The 20,827-nt window shown below is 40.0% G+C and overlaps 4 protein-coding genes and 1 pseudogene across 6 annotated transcripts; 3 read left to right on the top strand and 2 right to left on the bottom strand.

Moving 5' to 3' along the window:
* The first annotated feature begins 2,468 nt into the window (after window positions 1-2,468).
* Window positions 2,469-3,701, top strand: LOC112694859 (annotated as a pseudogene).
* Window positions 3,702-3,827: 126 nt separating this feature from the next.
* Window positions 3,828-5,792, bottom strand: LOC125502113 (putative nuclease HARBI1). Its single transcript, XM_048659837.1, has 3 exons — window positions 4,703-5,792; window positions 4,471-4,618; window positions 3,828-4,405 (listed from the first exon to the last, which is right to left on the bottom strand). The coding sequence occupies exons 1-3, from the start codon at window positions 4,948-4,950 to the stop codon at window positions 4,229-4,231; spliced, it is 573 nt and encodes a 190-aa protein (XP_048515794.1). The 5' UTR covers window positions 4,951-5,792; the 3' UTR covers window positions 3,828-4,228.
* Window positions 5,793-5,794: 2 nt separating this feature from the next.
* Window positions 5,795-19,901, top strand: LOC125502109. Of its 2 annotated transcripts, none has more exons than XM_048659833.1 (3): window positions 5,795-6,029; window positions 12,137-12,248; window positions 16,402-19,901. In XM_048659833.1, the coding sequence occupies exon 3, from the start codon at window positions 18,760-18,762 to the stop codon at window positions 19,822-19,824; it is 1,065 nt and encodes a 354-aa protein (XP_048515790.1). In that variant the 5' UTR covers window positions 5,795-6,029; window positions 12,137-12,248; window positions 16,402-18,759; the 3' UTR covers window positions 19,825-19,901. The 2 variants fall into 2 exon arrangements, with proteins under 2 accessions (XP_048515790.1, XP_048515791.1); XM_048659834.1 differs by having other exon boundaries at window positions 12,137-12,255.
* On the top strand, window positions 6,036-8,571 carry LOC125502108. Of its 2 annotated transcripts, XM_048659832.1 has the most exons (3): window positions 6,036-7,041; window positions 7,217-7,412; window positions 7,487-8,571. In XM_048659832.1, exons 2-3 carry the CDS (start codon window positions 7,319-7,321, stop codon window positions 8,470-8,472), a joined length of 1,080 nt encoding a protein of 359 aa, XP_048515789.1. In that variant the 5' UTR covers window positions 6,036-7,041; window positions 7,217-7,318; the 3' UTR covers window positions 8,473-8,571. The 2 variants fall into 2 exon arrangements, with proteins under 2 accessions (XP_048515789.1, XP_048515788.1); XM_048659831.1 differs by having other exon boundaries at window positions 6,036-7,412.
* Window positions 8,468-11,525, bottom strand: LOC125502105. Its single transcript, XM_048659827.1, has 2 exons — window positions 10,262-11,525; window positions 8,468-10,079 (listed from the first exon to the last, which is right to left on the bottom strand). The coding sequence occupies exons 1-2, from the start codon at window positions 10,466-10,468 to the stop codon at window positions 8,571-8,573; spliced, it is 1,716 nt and encodes a 571-aa protein (XP_048515784.1). The 5' UTR covers window positions 10,469-11,525; the 3' UTR covers window positions 8,468-8,570.
* Window positions 19,902-20,827: the final 926 nt, after the last annotated feature.

The raw sequence follows: 20,827 nt of genomic DNA, 5'->3' as shown, positions 1-20,827 counted from the left end.
CTGCTCTCTTTTCCTCTCGTGCAGCAAATGTGGAACTCGGTAAAGTAATTGTAATATTTGCAGGCGAGAACTTGCTGCGTATGTCATGCGGTGTAGGTGCGTTTTTTGGGCTTCTCCCTGGTGCGGTAGCCTCTCGACCTTCCGGCCCTAGCTAGAAGAACACCACAGGTGGAAGGTTCACCAGAAACCAACAATCAGCTGTGGCACGGGGAGGCCTGAGAATGTTGCGCTCATCCTGTTCCTCCTCCAGACGTCGTGGGGTGCTATACTCACCCATCGACACGACGGTTACTTCCCTTTGGGCTGCGATACTATCATAGGCCTTTCTGAGGGCCGATATGACGTCGGAACCGGAGACGAGAACACTAGGTGGTGTAGCTGATTTTTGCCTCGAGCAGAACTTCATTTCTTCCTTCGGGATTCGACCGCAGCGGGACCCTGTTGCCGTAGCGAGTGGCCCTATTTCCCACGCTGCTTCGGGAATCGGTCAGCTTGCGATATAGCGAGAATCCTTTCACTCCATCTGATTTTGATCCTCAAATAATCAACAGCCCTCTCATATATGGGATGCTACCCTCCGATGCATTTGCAACCTAGCAATCCGGAGCTGCACATCCGGGAGATTCGACATAGCGGTAGATATCAGTGGCATAAAACATAGCAGGAAGTCATGGTGCAGTACTGAGAGAATCACGGGTGTGGAAGAGATGCCTTCATGGTGCGGTAGAGATGTCTTCGGGATGCGGTAAAGATGTCTTCGTTCAGTCGTAGTTACCGAGTTATGCAAACATAAATCACAAAGCGTATTAAAACTACGTTAACCTGCCTAATGAGTGTCACACTTTGATTTCTCCCAGGGTTTTGTCGGTATTTCGGACGTCTTTCTGCGCGTAATTTCGCTACCCGTTTCAGTTGGGCAGCTGCTGGGACGTTGAATCTCAAATGCAACGTCACAGGAGCTTCGAGTTCTTCATCTTCCACAGCTTCTTCACTTCGGTTTCCTTGTAAGTTTTCTGTCTTTTCAGCGTTTTCTGATCATTTGTTACTGTGAATATGAGATAAGATTTTGATAATGCTCAACAAATACCACACAACTTCATTCTGACAAGTGTAATAGGATCCAAAAATGAAATCATATCTTACCGTTCTGGGCACGTGTATAATCTTCTGGAGATAAATTGAACACATAACATATTTCTGTCTCTGCGTCCAACAGTTGTAACTGAATTGTTTTTACATTTTACCCGATATATTCATATTTTGTCGTAAAAATCAACCCGACGACAAAATCTGAGTGAGAACGATCCAAGCGTCATGGGTTGGCGCCACGTGAACTTTCGAAATACCCGCTTTACGACGGGCGTCGCTCCCAATGTCCCATCGGCGGAGGTGAGGCGTTTTGTAGCGAAATTAATGACGTCATTGATGACGTACATACGTACATGAAGCGCTTGGAGCGTCCTGTAGTGCTATGGGTGCATTACGAAATGTACATACACAAACCGTGTTCATAAGTGGAGCATGTAAACATCGCGCGATTTGATCCCGGTTCGCGCCAAATATCCCTGGTCGAATTTACAGCAGCGCCACAGCAGAGGTAGGGGGATCGCATCGACCGGCCACGACTGTTATGATCCACGGCGTGTTTACCAAAAACATTAGAATCCATCTGTCGATAATATCGTAGAAACCACGACTGATGTTGTTATTTTGATCAGAGAAATGATACGGTGAATTAAATAGGACAGGATGATCTCCGTCGATGACAGAGTAAACACTTGCCATCGATGCATTCGAAACGAGTGTTGTAAGAAAAGGACAATAAACGAGACTCATTGAGGATAATAATTGGATGCTAACTTCTAACTGCTAACTCCTTCAGACTGCTAACGCGTCTCGTTTATCGTTAAATCATCGTTGAATAGCTGTGTCAGTTTTGTGAGGTGACAACGCCGTGGATCATAACAGATCACGCAAAATATCCCTGGTCGAATTTACAGCAGCGCCACAGCAAAGATCGGGGGATCGGGCGCCGGTCGATACAAGTCGATGTAAATTCGACTAGTGATATTTTGCGTGAACCTAAATCAAATCGCGCAATGTTTACATCCTCCACTTATGGACACGGTTTGTGTACTTGCAGTACTGCTAACCGTGACGTCACGCAGTTGACTGCCAACCGCGTTCCGTTTTCTACTTCGAGTTGCCAGTTGCATCGAAATTGAATGCTGCTGAAATGAAACAGTAAAAATGGCCGACGCCTAACGGACAGCCGTTGATGTGTTGTTACTTGCTGAAAGATTAATAGAATCTTCTGGCGAAAGCGAGTCCGATGATGAAAATGAGTTTCTTGCATATGTCTTCAGGTATTATCGACGAAGTAGAGTGCCAAGACGGATGTTAGGTTCGTCGAAAATATTATCCCATTATATTCAGAACGCGAGTTCAAGTTACATTTTCGGTAAGTAAATAAAATATTATGAAGCCATTTGAACTTCTGTTTGCTTAAGTCGGCTGTTATATTCTACCAACTTGAATATATGTTTCAGAATGCGGCCGGATACTTTCGAGTATCTGCTCGACCTACTTCGTCCACAATTGGAGAGACAATCACGCAGATCAGGACGATTTCCTATATCCCCGAAAAAACAATTATTGATAGCAATATGGATTTTGGCTACACCACATTTTTTCCGGTACAGAGAAATAGATTCTTGAATAATGACTTACTTACATTTTACAATAAATGACCTGTGACTCCCATTTTAATGTCTCAGCTCAGTATCTACAAGATTTGATGCGGGTACAGCAACTGCTTGGCGTGCTTTATTCAGAGTCACAAAAGCCCTGTACCGTCATGAAGCTTCATCAGGTGGCCCACCAGAGATGAAGCCGAACAGACGTGGAACAAGTTAAATTTATCATATGGGTTCCTTAAAGCCATTGGAGTAATTGATGGCACGTACACTAAAATAAGTGCACGGAAAGATCATCCTGAAGCATACGTCAACCGCAAGGGATATCATTCCATTCAATTGCAGGTAGAGATAACGAATCCTAATATTAACCTGGATAAAGTAATTAAATCATATTCAATAATCTGCTACCCACATTTGCAGGCTGTTTGTAATGCGGATATGGAAATCATCCATTGCTACGCAGGTCAGGTCGGATCAGTACACGACATGCGTGTTTTTCAATTGTCTCAGTTCCAAGAGATGTGCAATGCAAATAAATTTCCTGAAGACAGTCACTTGCTTGGTGATGCAGCATACTCTATTCAAAAGCACATAATGGTGCCAGACAAGGACAATGGTCACCTTCAGGAAGATGAAGTGAATTTCAATCGATGCCTGTCTTCAGCACGCATGATTATTGAAACGTCATTTGCTCTCCTCAAAGGTCGATTTAGTTGTTTACTAGATATTCTCCCTATGAGGCGAACAGACCTGATACGTAGATACATTATCGCCTGTTGGATTCTCCACAATATATGCTTACAACGTGGTGATCTGATCCACATACCCGTAATTGTTGAACCTCGTGTGGAAAATATAAATGCCGTTCGTATTGATGAACAAGCCAAACAGGAAGGCATCGCTAAGCGATGGTTGTTGACGATTACACTTGCAAATCGGTAAAACATTTCGAAATGTGTAAGAATTTGTAAAGATTTGTAAATAAGAAAATTTGACTAATTACCTTTGTAAATCTTTGACTTGGGAGTCGAAATACGTTTCTTTATAAACAGATAATTTTACATTCGTCACAGTTTTCATCCTACTGTTGCTGTATCTGCTGTTGCTGCAGCTGTTGTTGTAGCTCTGGTTGTAGCTGTGGTTGTTTTTGTAACGGTAGTGGTAGTTGATATTGCTGTTGTAGCGGCAGTGGTAATTGGTATTGCTGTTGTTGTTGATGGTGATGTGTATTAGAAGCTACTAAGAAAAAAGAATACTGTGTTTATCTGAAATAAAAATACGTTTGGATTATTTTGACAGTATAGTACTTCACTATTTACTTTTGGAACTCGCAGCGTGACTCAATTTCGCATGGCGCAGCAGCTTTGTTGCAAATTCCATATCTGAAAACATGAATTCCTGGTATATAATCCTTGGTGTGCCACACCTTGAGGTTTCAAAGTCACGGTTAGTTTTGTCATCCACGGTCTTAACGCGTAGCCAGAATCACCTATTGTTAACACAAATGGAGTGTTGCGAAACATACTTAATTATGATTTTGGATATCGCGTATTGCATGTATTACCTAGCAAGAAATAATGGTGCCTACGATTATAAATTTCTTGCATTATGGGAATCACATTAGTGTTATTCCAAATGTAGGAATCACGAGTACTTCCAGGGTATCGAGAATCGACGTTTAAAATTCTAAGTTCAGTATCACAAATCTAGAGATTGAATTACAGTTGTTTCATCAGTACTAACGCCTGATGAGATTTCATTACATTTTTACTAATTGTACGTTAATGGAATGATGTGCTTTTCTATTGACATCGATATGTTCAGGATAATTTTCATCTTCTTTTGGAGGTGGTAATATCGCTACGTGAGTACAATCTATACAACCAATTGCACCAGGAAACTGCTTCTCCACCCAAAATCTATATTTATATGTATAATAAATGTAATAGAGCACGACCATACAGATGATAATATGTAACTTTATAAATGCAATCTTTCCTTACTTGTTAGGTAGTTGTTGAAGCTTCTCCATATTATTAAGAATGAAGCGTACCCAAGTATCAAACACTTTTGGTGAACTCAGAATATTCTTAACATTGCGAATACATCCGCTGATCGATGTTTGACTCATAGCAACGGTAGTATTCCCTGCAATGCAATTCTGATAGCTACCTGATCCGATAAAGTATAATGCTGCGATGACTTGTAGTGGAATCATATTATGTTTCAAGGTGACTGTTCCTATATTCATCAGTATGTTTGTATTTCTGTTTTGTGTTTGATTTGTAACCGGAGGGCAATAAACATATACTGGAATATAATTTGTCTAGCTCGAATGCGCTGATTGTAATATTGAAATATTCTGTGTGAAAACCGGCTATGATTTCGAAACGGCCGTTCCTCCAAGCAAAACTCGAGAGTTAGGGTTCGCTAAGCAGAATTCGAAATAACTGGGTTTTCAACGCAACCGTCAGATTAAGTTCAAATTTACTCGTACGCTTGCGTCCAAAGCTGAAGTTTTTGATGGTCCTAATGAATATTCTTCTTCAATATCTATGACTCTGTGAGCTGTTTCTTTCTTCAATCGGAAGAGCTTAGTAAATTGTAGTTCCGACAATTCAAATGGATCGTCTCGTACGTGGAACCGCAGTCTTTCATTATAAACAGAATTATTTTCTAATTTTTCAGGCATATAAAGCTGAACAACGTTCTGATATCCCATGTCCATTGCTGTGAATAAGAAATGATTATGATATGGATATTAATTTTGCCTTTACTACCAAGCGCACTTTTGTCGAACTGCCTTTTGTTTTGAATCTCATACTGCACGATTCGCATGTCGCATAGATAGTACGTACCGACTCGATATTTATTAATCTGCGACTTTTCTCGCATATCCAAAAGATCTGCGATTTGTTATGAGGTCATGCTTGTGCAAAAGCCATTCGGACTCACTTGTTAGCCCGAACAGCATTGGCAAAAAGTATGTTGAACAGCTTTGAAATCACTATCGCGAAAGGCGAGTCGATCAGGGGTGCGATTCTCGAAAAGAGGACCCTAGACGTTGAGTGTAGATAAGATAGGATTCCGGTGGGAACGCGGTAAAGCTCGCGCATGCACAGAACTGAAATCGGCCGTGATTGGCGCTGCATCGTAGTACCAACTGTATTTTCCTTTCAGTCATTCCAGCGAAGAGGGGTGGCGTGTAATATTAAATAGTGGTAGCCTAATTGGTGGTAGCACTGCACTGAAGAGATTTCGGATCACGCCGCCGACGCAGTGCGACACCCACCGCTTTCATCAGTCTTTCACGAACAATCCTCATGGCCGGTGAGTAGAGCTTATTTGACTAACATTTTGTTTGCCACACATCCGACTCAAATTCTCATTGTTACACCAGATATGTAACATGTAACGGTCAGAAATACAGTGTGATCATATGTCATGTCTTATTTGGGATATAAATACAGAAATAACACTTTGTATGTAAAGCCTAACCGGGATAGTTCAAAACTTGTAAAATCGGTGCTCGTATCTGTAATTTATTTTCTGACATTTTCTAATGGGTTAATTTAATGAGACAATATTTCTGCTCCATTGATTGAAACGTACCGTACGAAATTCAACCGATAATGACACAGGCTATCGTGTAAAATATGTTGCGAACTGTCTTCCGCCATTATGGTGGCGTGGTAGCGTCACAAATATATTCACAAGGAGACGGAGTAGGTTGGATGTAGCGTACTCGTCCTTTTTTTTTTTGATACATTTTTTTTTCCTTTTATACTCTCTGATTGGATAAAAAATCAAAAACGACGTTAATTCGGAGGAAAAACCCGATTCGCGACATCCAACCTACGCCCCATCTTGTCGGTATAACGACGGTTGCACGGATGTGGGGAATTCCCCGCGAACTCGACAAGCCTCCGACCAACGAATAGGGTCGTCCAAAAAAAAAAAAAAAAAAATCGGATCATTACTGAATATTGAACATTATGCTATTTAAATGTGAATTACCGCTTAGGAAGGTATTTTATAATGTTAATTATTATTAAAAACGAAATTAAAAAGGACGAAATTCGCAGTTGGTAGAAACGCGTTGTGATTGGACGCCATGTGCCGTGACGTCATAAACTAGCAGATTCAAATCCGTAGCGTTAGATTTGTACAGGCTTGTCACGGTTTTTGTTCGTGACTTCTTATTTTGCTCCAAAATGAACATCGGATTCGTCAAAGCACAATCCGATAATCTTCCTAAAGTGACAGTATTGATGGTTACCGATTTTTTCTCGGAAAGTGATTATTTTAATGCGGCCGAAACGAGGGGTGTCAAGGCTCGAAGGTAAGTTAAGTTTTCCGAACATTATTTCGCATTTTACTATTACTAATCGAAGCTCGTAACAATACCCAATGGTGCATATGTACAATCGGATTTTCTGTCCTTTTGCTTTCTTGAATATAAACGTATTGTAATTTTAGTAACGTACAATAACCTATAAAAATCGTTTCATATCTAGAGCCGAAAGAGAGGATTATGGCGACGCTGCAGTTGGATACGTAGAGCCCGAAGAGAAGGAAATTTGTGTAACGTTCGTGGAAGAGTGTGTCCCGAACATAGGATGAACAGCAAAGCATATGCTGTTTCAATGATCGTCGATGAAGAAAACGAATCGATAGAAAGAGTCACTTGTGAAGATTGTGCAGCCTCGGCAGGTAACATATAATATACTTGCTAATCTAGTTAGCTAATGAATTGATAGGAACTCATAGCATATAATTATTTTCAGGAGGTTGTAAGCACGTCATTGCTTTTTTGATGTGGGTCCATCGGCGAAGCGAAGAACCTGAACCGACAGCAACCGTATGCTATTGGAAGAAGCCACGTCTAGCTCAAGTTGCATCGAATGTTAGATCTTTGAAAGCAAAAGATATGCGAGCACCCAAAGTTCCGGAAGATTTACCCGATAATACAGCATTTTTTAAAACTGTATTAGATAAAATGCAAAAAAGGAAATTCGACAGTCAGATCTCACGGCATTACATCAATCAAGATTCGACCAAGGTTTTATCGCTGCACAATATAATGCTAGAATTTTGTAGCTCTTCAGATAATAGTGATGTACAGAGTTTTTTGAGATTTGCAAGTGCTACAATGACTGAAGAACGATGCCTTCTAGCTAGGAAAGGGACGGAAAATCAAAGTGAGTCTAAATTATGGAACGAGTTACGGTATGGTCGGATTACAGCATCTCGACTCTACGAAATGGCACATTGCACAACGAAGAGCGGGTCGCTGGTAGAGCAGGTTATAGGAAACTTGAACATCAGAGACACCGAAGCAATGGAGAGAGGAAGACGATTAGAAAAAGATGTCATAAAGCTAATGAAAGAGATATTGAAAACGGACATAGAGGATTGTGGACTACTCTTGGATTCGAGGTTCCCTGTTATCGGTGCGTCACCTGATGGCGTGGGAAATGACTTTGTAGTTGAGATAAAGTGTCCAATGACCCCTAAAGCAGAATCTAGATACATCACAGCAAACTATCAAGTGGCGAATAAATTTCTAGCTCAAATTCAACTCCAGATGTTTTTGAAAAATGTGAAAAAGGGTTATTTCTGTGTAGCCACACATGATTTTGAAACAAGTCATGCAATCAAACTGATCTGTGTAGAATATGATGAAGATTTTCTACTGGATCTCATAGAAAAGGCCATGGCTTTTTGGCAGGAGAATATTTATCCAGTCATTTTTCAATCTGCAAAGAGCTAGGCTGAAGACAATAATTGAAACAAAAATTGAGACATTATATATAACATATTTAATAAGTCTATATCTTTTATAAGTATAATATACAGTATTATTATTGGTTAATAATGGGTTTTTGTAAATTTACTAACCCTGCAACAATTGATAACAATTTCATCCATGATATCTAAGGTTAGATGATGAATTCCAGCATGAGGTTTTAGTATGGCAAATTCTCGAATTCTTCGGATGACTCTTTCGATATGAATTCGTAGGCTGGCGATACGCTTAGTTTCCATAACTTCAGCTTTAGTTGGTTTCACAGAACTTGCAACACTTGGTGGCCGGATCAAAGTGCATCCATTCTTCTGTGAATGTGGTTCAATATGCTTGAAACCTCGATCAGCCATAACTGCACAGTTTGCTGGAAGCTCATCAAGGTATTGGCTTTCTTGTACAATGACAGCATCTGTTGTCCTTCCTCCGAAACCCTGAGATACAAAGTTGATCGTTCCATCTGGCGTTGAAGACAATAAATATTTCAGAGTATTGCATTTCTTGTACTCAGACCATGTTACGCTCTGGTGAATTGCATTGCTGGGTTTTTGGATTTCGATCTCAAAACAATCTATTATAGATTGGACATTACTATATCTGGCCCGGAATGGCAAGGGTAAATTTGACTTTATTGAAGCCACCGAAGGCCAAACTATCAATGTTTTGAGAAAGTGTGCCAGCAAAGGAATGGTCCGTCTGAATATTGAGTTAGCACTGCTACTACTGATACCAAATTCATCACCAAGTCTCGCAAATGTGTCATTCAGTTTGATTTTGGAAAGTGTCAAACATATGTCCTCAGTTTTCACTCTCATTGCGTTGCGCAGTACTTCAATAATGAAAAAGCCATCATCTGGAATTCCAAGATACATTTTTGGTTTACTAGCAATGATGAGTAGTTTCATTTTTAGGATTTCTTGTGTTCGCACAGAATCATTTTGCCTCGCTGCTTCTTCACTCGTTTCATCGGAAGGCAGGTATTCGGTGCAGTTTTCCAATGTATCATCCAGATTACATGCAGTACTACTGGACGTCGTAAGCGACTCTTCTTGCTTTTTCTGAAGTTTCACAGGTGTTTTGAATTTAACAGGCGAACAACCTGCATCTTTGGTTTTCGGTACGCAGCTCGAAGCCTTACTCCGGTACTTAGGTCGTATAGACACTTGCACAGAAAAATCTTTTTGTGTCGGAAGAAGGGTAATCTTTGTGTGTTCCGAAGAAGGGTGAGCAGGGTTTGCAAACACATATGTGAATGCTTCATCTGCATCAATCTCTTCCAGATCCTCTTCAGGCAAGGATTCGTGACTGTGACCTTTTGGAGTAGAGCCTTCAATGGAGCCTTCAGCTGATCCTGGTGCATCGATATTTTCTTTCTGTGAAAGTACTTCTGCTTCTATTTCTCTGAGAACTTCTCTCTTCTGTCGCTTTAGTACTGCGGGTCTTAGAGGTTCAGAGAAAGCTTGATGTCTACCTGGTTGACAATCAAATTTGTGAGGTACCGCACCTTTTTTTAATCTCACTGAAGCAGTTCTGTCTTCCAGAACTCTTCTGTAATTTTCCAAACATTCCTGTAACTGCATAATATGAAGGATTGAATGACAGCTACCTCAACACATAATTATTGAAAGTCTAGTGCATTTATTTGAAAGAATTACTCTCAAAAACTGCGTAAATATAAGATATTATGCATGGTACATTAATTGGGAATTCTAAGATAGAAATGGTTATTTGAAAGTACGAAAGAACTCGAACTTACATCAAAGTGGTCTTCACAACAATATAAAGTGGTGTGAAGAGAGGTTAGGTCGTCTCGCCTTGCCAACTGAAACCAATTCTTCCTCATATCACCTTTCGGTACATGGACAAATATTTTAGAACTCGCTGATATACTGGTATTCTTGCAGAGCGGCACAAAACAACACTTATAAATGCGGTTTCGGGCGATTTCTTTATTTTCACTCATTTTTCACTATAGCCTTCATGGGGTCGATGCTGTTGTTTACTAGTTTATGACGTCACGCGGTGAACCGCGTAATGGCGCACGATGTAGGGCCGTTTCAAACAGTTTCAGAATTTTAATGCTTGAATTAACGTATCAATTTGATTTTTTGATCTGATATATTTTTTTCTGAGTGTTTTGATACCTGAACTTCGATTTAAACCAATAAAAAAAAATTCGTGGACGACCCTATTTCACGTTGTCCGCTCTGTATATCCGTCTTACTGACCCACGTGAGCGCGAGATTGTTTTGTCATCGCGTTTTGCGGAGAGGGCCGTGTGCAATTTTATTACGCTTGGCGGGAACATTGTTCTGGATAAATCGGCGTTGGTTCTGCCAAGTTCTACGTACTTTTTACTAATTTTGAACAAATTATCAGTTTCTTTTCCTATCACTCCTATTTCTCCTTACACTCCTACAGACATGCCGCTGAATTTGTGTGCCTATAAAGGATGCACAAACTCCAAAAAGAAACGACCAGACCTATCCTTCCACCGTTTCCCTCGAGATGAATGCATGTAAGATATCCACTTCCATCGATCCTACTCATTTTTACCTCCTAAAATCTCCTAGCGACCTTTATCATCATCAGTTATGCATTTTTTTTAGCAATCTTGACACGGGCCTTATGTTATTTAAATGCTGAAGTCGATTCTTGTGTGATCGTAATTCCTTGAAAATAGTTTTTTGGCGGGAATTCACTGTCGTGAGAGATTCGGTGTTTTAAGTAATGGGTCGGTCTTGGCGAGATAAAGGAATCGAGAATTTACTCGAAATTTATCTATTATAAGAACTTCACATTATTTCTTCCGTAATTGTTTACTTTATCACCACATCCTCACAGGGAGTGAGGGTAGCAAAGACCATTAGGGCAACGAATTCAGACCTACTCTGAATTCGTTGATTAGGTGCCCGGCCCGTAGCCAAGTGGCCCGGTGCGCAAGCGCGTATTTCACCCTTGATGATCTCCTGGTTAGGGTGGGATTGTGTCTAGGCGCTTAAATACCGAGCGACTTCGAACTATAATTTAAGGACGTCCGCTATTTAAGCGCCTACACACAATCCAGCCCTAACCAGATCAAGGGTGAAAAACGCGCTTACGTACCGGGCTACTTGATGCACCTAATGATCTTTGCTACCCGACCACCATCTAATTAAAGACACATTCCTCTACAACCCCCAAAAACCTCCACCTCCTGCGAGGACGGGTTGATAAAGTAAACAATTACCATTTCTTCCAATGAGCATCAAATTCAGACCCTTATGAGTAGCGTATGATAGCATTACAAATACTTTCCTTTGATCGTCTGGTTATCTCCTGTACCTATCTCTTTGACCTATTCCAAGACTTCGGTTGGCAAATTTAAAAATATCCGACTGAATTCCCCAAGCTGTCACATCATTTCAGGCAATGGAAAGATTTTTCCAGGTACCTATAGGCATTGAACGATGCGTTAGCCAACAAGATCTAACACTTGATATCTTGCAATAAAAAATCAAATAATTGTTGCCATATTAATTCTATTTATGAGGAATTATAATAACAAAATAACTGATTATGGATGAAAAAATAACGCAACCCAATTGATTTCAATACAACACATTTGGCAATTTACTTTTCGTACTTACAGTCAGTTGGATTGGATATTGCACTCAGGGAACGATAATTTCCTTGAGCTAAGCTCAAAACAATTAATTGAAAAGAGATTGTGTTCAGAGCACTTCGAGAAGACGGATTTCATGGTAAATGGTAACAAAAAGCAATTAAAAGTATCCGCTATTCCAAAGCATGCTTCACAAATAGAACTTACGCTTGATTCGCTTGAGCCTGACAGAGATTCCGGTCAGAATAGTGCTATACTACCTTCTCTTGTTCTTCCAAATCTATCAGCAGTCCCAGGGAATTATTCCTCGATACAACCAAATCCATCATTAGACATTACTTCTAGATATTCTCCAGCTATTGATACAAATATAGATTTGAATGGTACCCCCAACATCAAAGCCCCTCTCTTGTTTAATCCGTTGTCACCTGTCGTCATTGAAAGTCAACCTGAGCTCCTTTTCCAGACTCAAATACAGGTTCCACAAACATTTTATAGGCTTACAGTGTCACCCAGAAAAAAACGACTACAAAATCGAATCCAGACTCTGACTCGCAAGCTAAAAGTACAATCTAATAAAATTCGACGATTAGAATCCAAAAGTGCACGACAGACTGAGATTTACCGACAAAAACCTCCTGTAATAGCTGATATTTTGAAATCTGCTTCTCACTATTTGGAGGGTGAAGTTCTTTTATTTTTCGAGACGCAGCTCAGGCACACTAAAAGATCCAAGTGGACAGAGGCGGAGAAGCAATTTGCTTTGTCACTTTATTACAAGTCACCATCAGCTTATGTATTTCTAAGAGATGTAAAGAAATTTTTACTACCGTGCGTGACCCTTGTACGACGATGGATCAACGAATTACAACTAACAACTGGAATTAACCAGGGTATTTTTGATAGACTCTAGACAAAGACGTTGACGATGACCGAATACGAACGGAAATGCTTACTACTGTGGGACGAAATGAGTATTAGAACTTTGCTAGAGTATAACTCAAAAGCGGACGTGGTAGAGGGCTATCAAGATATTGGATCTCTACGTCGCACTAGGGATTGGGCCGATCATGCTCTAGTGTTCATGTTGCGTGGGTTGAAGTACCCATGGAAGCAGCCCATTGCTTATGTAGTTTTGCATGGTAGCATTTCTTCAAATGACCTGACTTTACTCATCACAGACGTTATTACTGCGGTAATTCAAACCGAACTATTACCAAAATCTGTGACTTGTGATCAAGGACCCACTAACCGTAGAGCAGTTGCAAACCTGGGCGTCACAGAAGCTTCTCCTTTTTTTGCAGTGATGGGTCGTAAAATTTTCTTCACCTATGATGTACCTTATTTGATCAAGAGTATCAGAAATAATCTTCACAATAAAGACTTCGTTATAGATGGCGAAGTAGTTTCCTGGGTACCGATTCGGGAGCTACGCGAAATCGAAGCCAAAAGTCCCTGTAGGGCCGCCCCAAAATTGACGGATAGGCATATAGATCCCAACAACTTTCAACGAATGAAGGTTGGCTCAGCAACACAAGTCTTCAGTGGTTCTGTATCTGCAGCAATTACCACAGCCGTGTTTACAGGAGATTTGAAACATCCAGCAGGTCCAGCTACTGCTCGATTTATAAAAAATATGAATGATTTATTCGACTGCCTCAATAGTCGTAATTCTTATGATCCAAATCCTTTGAAGCGCGTTCTATCTTCTAAGCAGCCCCAAGTTGAGAACTTCTTACAAAGTGCTGTAGCATGGTTGAAGACGTGGAAGACTTCAACAGGACCATCACCACCTTGTTTTAGTGGACTCATATTGACTGTCAAGAGCATTCTTCAGCTTTGGCAGACGATGCGCGATGAGGGCTCCCTTTACTTACCCACTGTACATTTGAATCAAGCACGTTAGAGAATCTATTTGCAATCCTTCGAAGTCGTTGCGGTCACAATGACAATCCTTCGTCTATGCAATTTCGTAGGAACCTTCAGTATGCAATGACTGTCAATTTAATGAAGCCGCCCAGTGGCACAAACTGTGAGCGGGACGATGCCACTTCGTTGTTTGCTACCTTTCCATCTGAACAATCCCAGTCGTCATCAACTCTCCCAGCCTGTGACGATGCTCCATCTAATGCTGCCATAAATCTCGACATAGACAATTGGGTTAACTGCGACGACCAAATTCGTATTGAATTACCAGAGACAGTTGACAATACATCTTCGGATAGACTTCCCCACTCATTGACAGAACATGTAGACGAATCATTATCCTTATTTTCAGGCGGTTCTCTACAGGAATGTGCCATGAGGTATGTTGCAGGATATCTTGCACATAAGTGTTTGAAAAAATTCCAATGTCCAGACTGTTTACAGGATCTCACTAAAGACAACCAGGATCTCGAACAAACTAGTGAAACCTTAATATTTTGGATAGCCTACAGCACATATGACGAGACTGACTTGGGACATCTCAAAGCTCCATCCGATAAATTTCACACTGCTGTTACATCAGCGTATCAAATCTTCGATGTGCAGTTCAAACAGCATAGTCATAAAGAGTTCCTCGGTCATTATCTTCGAAGCTGTATTTCTCACTGTTTTGCAAACTGTTTCGACGCCAATCACAAGGACTCCCAAAAGCATCTCGACTTTATTATTGCATTGTTTGTTCGTGTTCACATCTTCTACAATCTCAAGTGGATGTCTAAAGATCGTAGGGATCATCATAACAATAAGCGACCTCCAGTCTCTGCAGGCTCAAAACCTAACCGCAAATTACAAAAAATTACTCATCTGTAATTCACTATAATTTTTATATCATGAGCAACCAACTTATGAATTTTTTTCTACGGTTTCACCGACCGTTTTAAATCAGTGTGTGGATTCTTTCCATACTCATTCACGCTTACTCACTTGGCTTTGCTTCTAATATACATATTGTTTGCTTGCAAATATTTTACATGAATTCTCAGTAGCTTTGCACGCTTTAATTTACATATTGATATTTGTATGTAGTAGTTACTGTATATACATAATAATCTGTGCATGTATGTGTATACTTGTTCCTCCTTCAACCGTTCCTCATAACCTTTCATCCTTCATTCCAAGATCCCTTCCCGATGGAAAATGCCCACCACCTTCTCGTGGTTTCCATTGAGTAATGACAACTGACACCTAACATTGTTATTCCCATCAATTCCTGCAGAAATTAAAATTTCCCTGAATATCTATCTGTCATACTCATGTGATATCTAATAGATAAATGTCAGTTGAGCATTAGCCAAGAGTGGGTTCTAACTGTAAAATAATTAAGTAAACAAGCCGAATCTAATGAGTCGAGCTAAATGTAAGTATTTCATTCTTTCAATGTGCTGACCCAAGTTTAATTTGCGCCGTATGTCTATAATCATATTTTTGTGATATCGAAACGTTTTTCTCTGACTGGTTTGTCATACTCATTTTTTCTCTCAATTTTAAAGCAGGCGCCAGCTGCCCCATCGCGCTACTCGAAATTCACCTATTTTACCCGACCACGATCTGAACCGTATAAGCTCCGCCCACTCTATCGCACAGCGCGCGGTTGTCTTACATTACATATTAGTTCCATCTCGCGGTAGATTTTTTCCCGAAATCCTTGGCATCACCTTGATCCAAAGAAGTACACTTCTGTGTAGGTCTGAATTCGTTGCCTCCGACCCTCACCATTTTTGTTTCGATCCATCTTTTTCCCATAGATGCTTTCGGACTTTCATTTTGGGTCAATTTGTTCGTCTCGATCTCTGCTTTTCAATGCATATTTTATCGATTGTCCACGAATGTTTCGACGTCAGTTTTGAGAATTTTAAAATCGAAAAATGATTTTTCGTAAAGTATGGCATTTTTGAGCACTTTCAAAAAAATCTCAAAGAATCTTTTCACCGAGTCTGAATTGTTCACGATTTTTGGCAGAATGTTCAATTTCAATTTCTCAGAAATCTTCTCACGGAGCCCGAATTGAAAATACTGCCAATAATCGTAAAAAATTCGGTCCATGATCCAGATGAGATGGTCTCATTGTCCGAAACTCGGGCTCGGTGAGAAGATTTTTTGAGAGTTTTCTAAAAGCACTCAAAAATGCCATACTTTATGAAAATTCAGTTTTTTGATTTTTAAATTCTCGAAACTGACTTCGATAAATTCGTAGACAATCGATAAAACATACATCGAAAATCCTCACTGTATACTAAACGTAGTAAGCTAAATCCCTTCCAAATAAATAATTTTGGCACTAATGTGATATTTTATTATTTACAAAGATAACGAACGTAACCAGCGTTGGCGCAGCAAGGTGGAGCGCCGTTCGTGTGGAAGGTGTCGGTCGGGGCGGCCCCCTCCCCCCCCCTTCCGCCCCACCGCATCAAACACCCGCCGCGGTGCCGTCAATGGAAGATGTACGTAACAGATCTTGAATGTTCATGCACATATTATAATTTTCTACCGAATCCAAAGCAGTTCACTTCAGTCATGAATTCGTTTTTGAAAAGATGCTGCATTTTTTTCTCAGAAATTGTTTCAGTTCTCCTTATGATGATTCCTATCACAGAGAACTTGTCGGTTTGATCACCTCTCATGAAATTTCTCTATTGTCGGAAGAACAGTTATATTCACACCAATACACTCCTTCCTTGAATCTGTTTTTTTACATGAAAAGTTTTGCTATATTTTATCACTCGAACTTGACACAAATTCATGTATAGGAGAAGCTGGGGCATTTCTTTGTTGAATGATCGATGAGGACTTCAACCGTCACTGTCGATTTTGAACTCAGTTCTTTGCCATAATCGATTTCGAAGAGATACAAATGGTGACAACTTCGAACGTTGGTATAATTCATATTATTATGGTACAATGGAATAATTCTTGATTTTCTTTTCCTGTTGGTAAATGAAAATCGTCTCCATTTACTTTCAATACAAATTAGAGGAAGAATTTTCATCATACTTGAGTCTCAGAAACCTCCGGCTTTCGTCGAGTACCAAGTATTGCCCCGCCTTTGCCTGTACATGATCAAGCGTATCAACAAATTTAATGTGGTACGGAGAGTCCTGACCCATATTTCAGATATCACACAAATCACAGCAAGCGTTCCATTAGAAAAACTAGTCCAAGTCAATAGAACTATTCAAAATTGAAAAGATACAGTACGAATGAAAGTTTCTGATTTCAGTGTTATCTCTGCATCAAATTATGGCTTATGATCATGATCATTTACAGATCATCCTGGCTGACATAATCGCCGAGTTGGGGGCGCTGAGAGCTACGCAGCATCGCAGCAGCCAGCGCAGCCCGAGGCCCAGCCTGGACCGGCACGGGCGGCGCCGGCAGGAAAAAAAAAATGAAGGGTGGAAAGGCGGAAAAATGAAAAAAACAAAGGAAAAATAACCGCCGGTCTGGGCGGCAGCGGGAAAAGAGGAAGAAAAGGAAAAGGAGAAGAAACAAGAGTAATAGAAAAAAAACGAAACAACCGCCGTCACCGGGAAGCTATAATCGATCACTACTACCTTATATAATGATATCGGTGGATGGCGGGCCGGCGCCACTGCCCCCAAAAGATAATGAATATCTTTTCAAATATACTGCTTGTATTCGTTCTTTTTCTTCCACGCTAACGATAGTGCGATAGTAGTTCTAATGCATCTGATGTCTGAATTATGAATTCCAATCGTTGTCTTGTGGTGGATATTAGTGAACATTAGTAGTTCAAGCCATTTAAAATCCCGTTGCAATTTGTAAATTCCCACTCTCGAAAGATCGTCTTATTGTTAGGTCTTCGAGTACATAATTTTAGAGGAAAAAACTTGTAATTTTGGTCACCGGTTTCATTGAGTGACTGTCAGTAAGGTCATAGATGTAGTGTGGTGATTTCGTTCGACAAGGGGGTTCACTCTTGATGGTTCACAGATTTGTCTCTCACAGGGGCACTCATTTGTATCACCTATTGGAAGATAGAAAAAGAAACTTTGTCAGAACGTTAGAATCATAGATATGGTATCTACATAGTTGAACTCTTGAAAAACAAATTCTCTTCAGTTGAGCGCGATCATGAAAAAGAATGCAGTCTAGTATTTGATGAAATGAGCATTAAATCAACTAAGGTGCACGATGTTACAACAAATCAATATATTGGTAACGTCACTCTACCCATCAAGGAATTGCAACACATGCTCTAGTCTTCATGTTGGAAGGACTAACGGTACCATGGAAACAAATCGTTGCTCATTTCTTTACAGGCGACTCAGTCGATGGGACAGTGATTAAACCTATACTAGAACTGATCGAGATAGCTTGGTCTTGTGGACTGATGGTAGCATGCATCACATGTGTCATGGGTGCTGCGAGTCGTGCATTATGGGCATCGTTTAGCACAAGCGCAGGCCGGAATAGAGACCAGAAATAGTATACCACATCCCATAGATAATAATCTGAGATTGTATTTCTTGGCTGATGTTCTTCATATCCTGAAAAATTTAAAGACGTCCATTCTGAACAATAAAGTGATCTTTGGCTTTCAGATCGGTCATTTTAGTGGGCTCATCGATGCCCAAAGTAATTTCGACGTTTTTATAGCGCCAAAGATTCAGAATGACGATTAAGACGGTTCAAAAACGTTTGCAATGATGAAAGTCAACAAAGCCAGAAATATATTCAGTCGAATCACCAGCGCTGGTCTACAATTGCTTGCAGATATTGGCACCGATGAAGCTTACGCAACCACAGCCTGGTTTACCAACATGATCTCAAGGTGGTTCACCCTTACGACATCACAAAACCCCAGCGTTGCACTGAGCCTATCAAATATCGATAATTACAATGAAGCTGTCAATACACTAAACAAGGTGATGGTCATAATTCGTTGTTTACAAATTGGCAGCAAACCTACTTGGAAGCCGGTACAAACTGAAATTCTCATTTCTACATTATTTGTTTTGGAGCTAGCTCAGTATTTCTTGAATGAGAGAAATCTTCCCTATCTGCTGGCGGGACGTCTTGCACAGGACTGCTGTGAGAATTTATTCTCAGTTGTTTGGTCGAAACATCCATTACCAGATAGGTTACAATTCCAACAAGATCCGAGATTAATTTGTGTACCACAATTCATGACTAATATGAGTAATAGCAACTATGACATTGATGAAAGATGTGTATTGGGTGATCTGTTTGATTTTCAAGCGAATCCCCGAAGTAATACTTTGAGTCCAACACCAACTATTCCAATTCTACCCCATGTTTCATTAAAACTAAGCACTATGGAGATAAACTCCTTCTATTACGTTGCTCGATATTTAGTTGAAAGTATCCGAAAAACTCGAAAGGTATGTAGTAATCGTGTAGCAACTGTGGTGATGCGAAAATTCCTACCACATCTTTATGCGAAACTGACGCGACTCATTTTCAGGGCATACACGGATAATTCGTTATTCTATTGTCACCCAGAAACATTTATGTTTTTCTTGAAAACGGAGCAGATTTTTAGAACATATTATGCAGCTATTTTTGAATCCCAGGTGAACGGTAAGAAGTTTTTGATCGAAAAATTTTCGCACCTGGCAAACCCTTTTCTAGATTGCCATGATATAAAAAACGAAATCATATCTCGGTTTGCCCAATTTCAACTGCGAATTGCAGGAAAGAAGTACAATAGTGTAATGTATGGATTAAGCTTGAGATTTGACCTATAGACTGAGGATTATATCGTCAGTTGTATTCCGTACCTGTTTCTTGTTGGACGTCTAATAAAGATATAGTTGTACTATTATAATGGAGTATTAATATTCACCGAAAGACAGTACAAATAGTAATAACGGTATATACGCCAGTGAAACTATGGCTATGCACATTCGTGTCCGTTGAGATTACATTTTATAATACGATAATGTTTTTTTTTTTTCAAGTTTTTATTATTTTTTTAAGTTTTTATTACTTTTTCAAGTTTTTATTATGTTTCTAACTGTTATTTTACTTTATGAGTTGTTGTTATGCCTTATTTGAATTGTAGAAGGAAGTAAAACTGTTCAATTATAGACAGATTGTTATTCGATGTCAAATAATATATTCAAATATTTTTCAATATTGAAAGCATCGAGTAACTATACTTCGTACTAAAGTTGAAGTAGTCTAAAGTCGTAACTCAATGTTGAAAGTTTGGTAATTGACGAGTTTTTGTCGAACCCCAGTATAGGCACTTTGAACATCGCGCGCACAACTCGCTAGAACATGGCGTCGCGTTGCCAGACTCTCTCTTATCGTTGAGTGTAAATAGAGTGGTAAATAGGAATAGGGGTGCGGAAGACGTGGTGGGGGTATGCTTATGTACGTATGTACATAAACCGTGTTCATAAGTGGAGCATGTAAACATCGCGCGATTTGATTCAGGTTCGCGCAAAATATCCCTGGTCGAATTTACAGCAGCGCCACAGCAGAGGTAGGGGGATCGCATCGACCGGCCACGACTGTTATGATCCACGGCGTGTTTACCAAAAACATTAGAATCTATCTGTCGATAATATCGTAGAAACCACGACTGATGTTGTTATTTTGATCAGAGAAATGATACGGTGAATTAAATAGGACAGGATGATCTCCGTCGATGACAGAGTAAACACTTGCCATCGATGCATTCGAAACGAGTGTTGTAAGAAAAGGACAATAATCGAGACGCATTGAGGATAATAATTGCATGCT

This window comes from Athalia rosae, chromosome 8 (genome assembly GCF_917208135.1).
Source record: "Athalia rosae chromosome 8, iyAthRosa1.1, whole genome shotgun sequence".
NCBI lineage: Eukaryota > Metazoa > Arthropoda > Insecta > Hymenoptera > Athaliidae > Athalia > Athalia rosae.
The sequence above is the reverse complement of the archived record's forward strand: the minus strand, read 5'-3'. Positions and strand labels throughout refer to the sequence as shown.

What these genes read in the sequence shown, in the direction of transcription:
- LOC125502113 (XM_048659837.1), bottom strand. Translation starts at nt 4,950, where the DNA reads ATGAATATAGGAACAGTCACCTTGAAACATAATATGATTCCACTACAA. An exon ending in CTTCAACAACTACCTAACAA is followed by an intron (nt 4,619 to 4,702) that starts GTAAGGAAAGAT and finishes ATATAAATATAG; the next exon opens with ATTTTGGGTGGAGAAGCAGT. An exon ending in ATTCCATTAACGTACAATTA is followed by an intron (nt 4,406 to 4,470) that starts GTAAAAATGTAA and finishes TTCAATCTCTAG; the next exon opens with ATTTGTGATACTGAACTTAG.
- LOC125502108 (XM_048659832.1), top strand. Translation starts at nt 7,319, where the DNA reads ATGAACAGCAAAGCATATGCTGTTTCAATGATCGTCGATGAAGAAAAC. An exon ending in AGATTGTGCAGCCTCGGCAG is followed by an intron (nt 7,413 to 7,486) that starts GTAACATATAAT and finishes AATTATTTTCAG; the next exon opens with GAGGTTGTAAGCACGTCATT.
- LOC125502105 (XM_048659827.1), bottom strand. Translation starts at nt 10,468, where the DNA reads ATGAGTGAAAATAAAGAAATCGCCCGAAACCGCATTTATAAGTGTTGT. An exon ending in GTTGTGAAGACCACTTTGAT is followed by an intron (nt 10,080 to 10,261) that starts GTAAGTTCGAGT and finishes CATATTATGCAG; the next exon opens with TTACAGGAATGTTTGGAAAA.
- LOC125502109 (XM_048659833.1), top strand. Translation starts at nt 18,760, where the DNA reads ATGATGAAAGTCAACAAAGCCAGAAATATATTCAGTCGAATCACCAGC.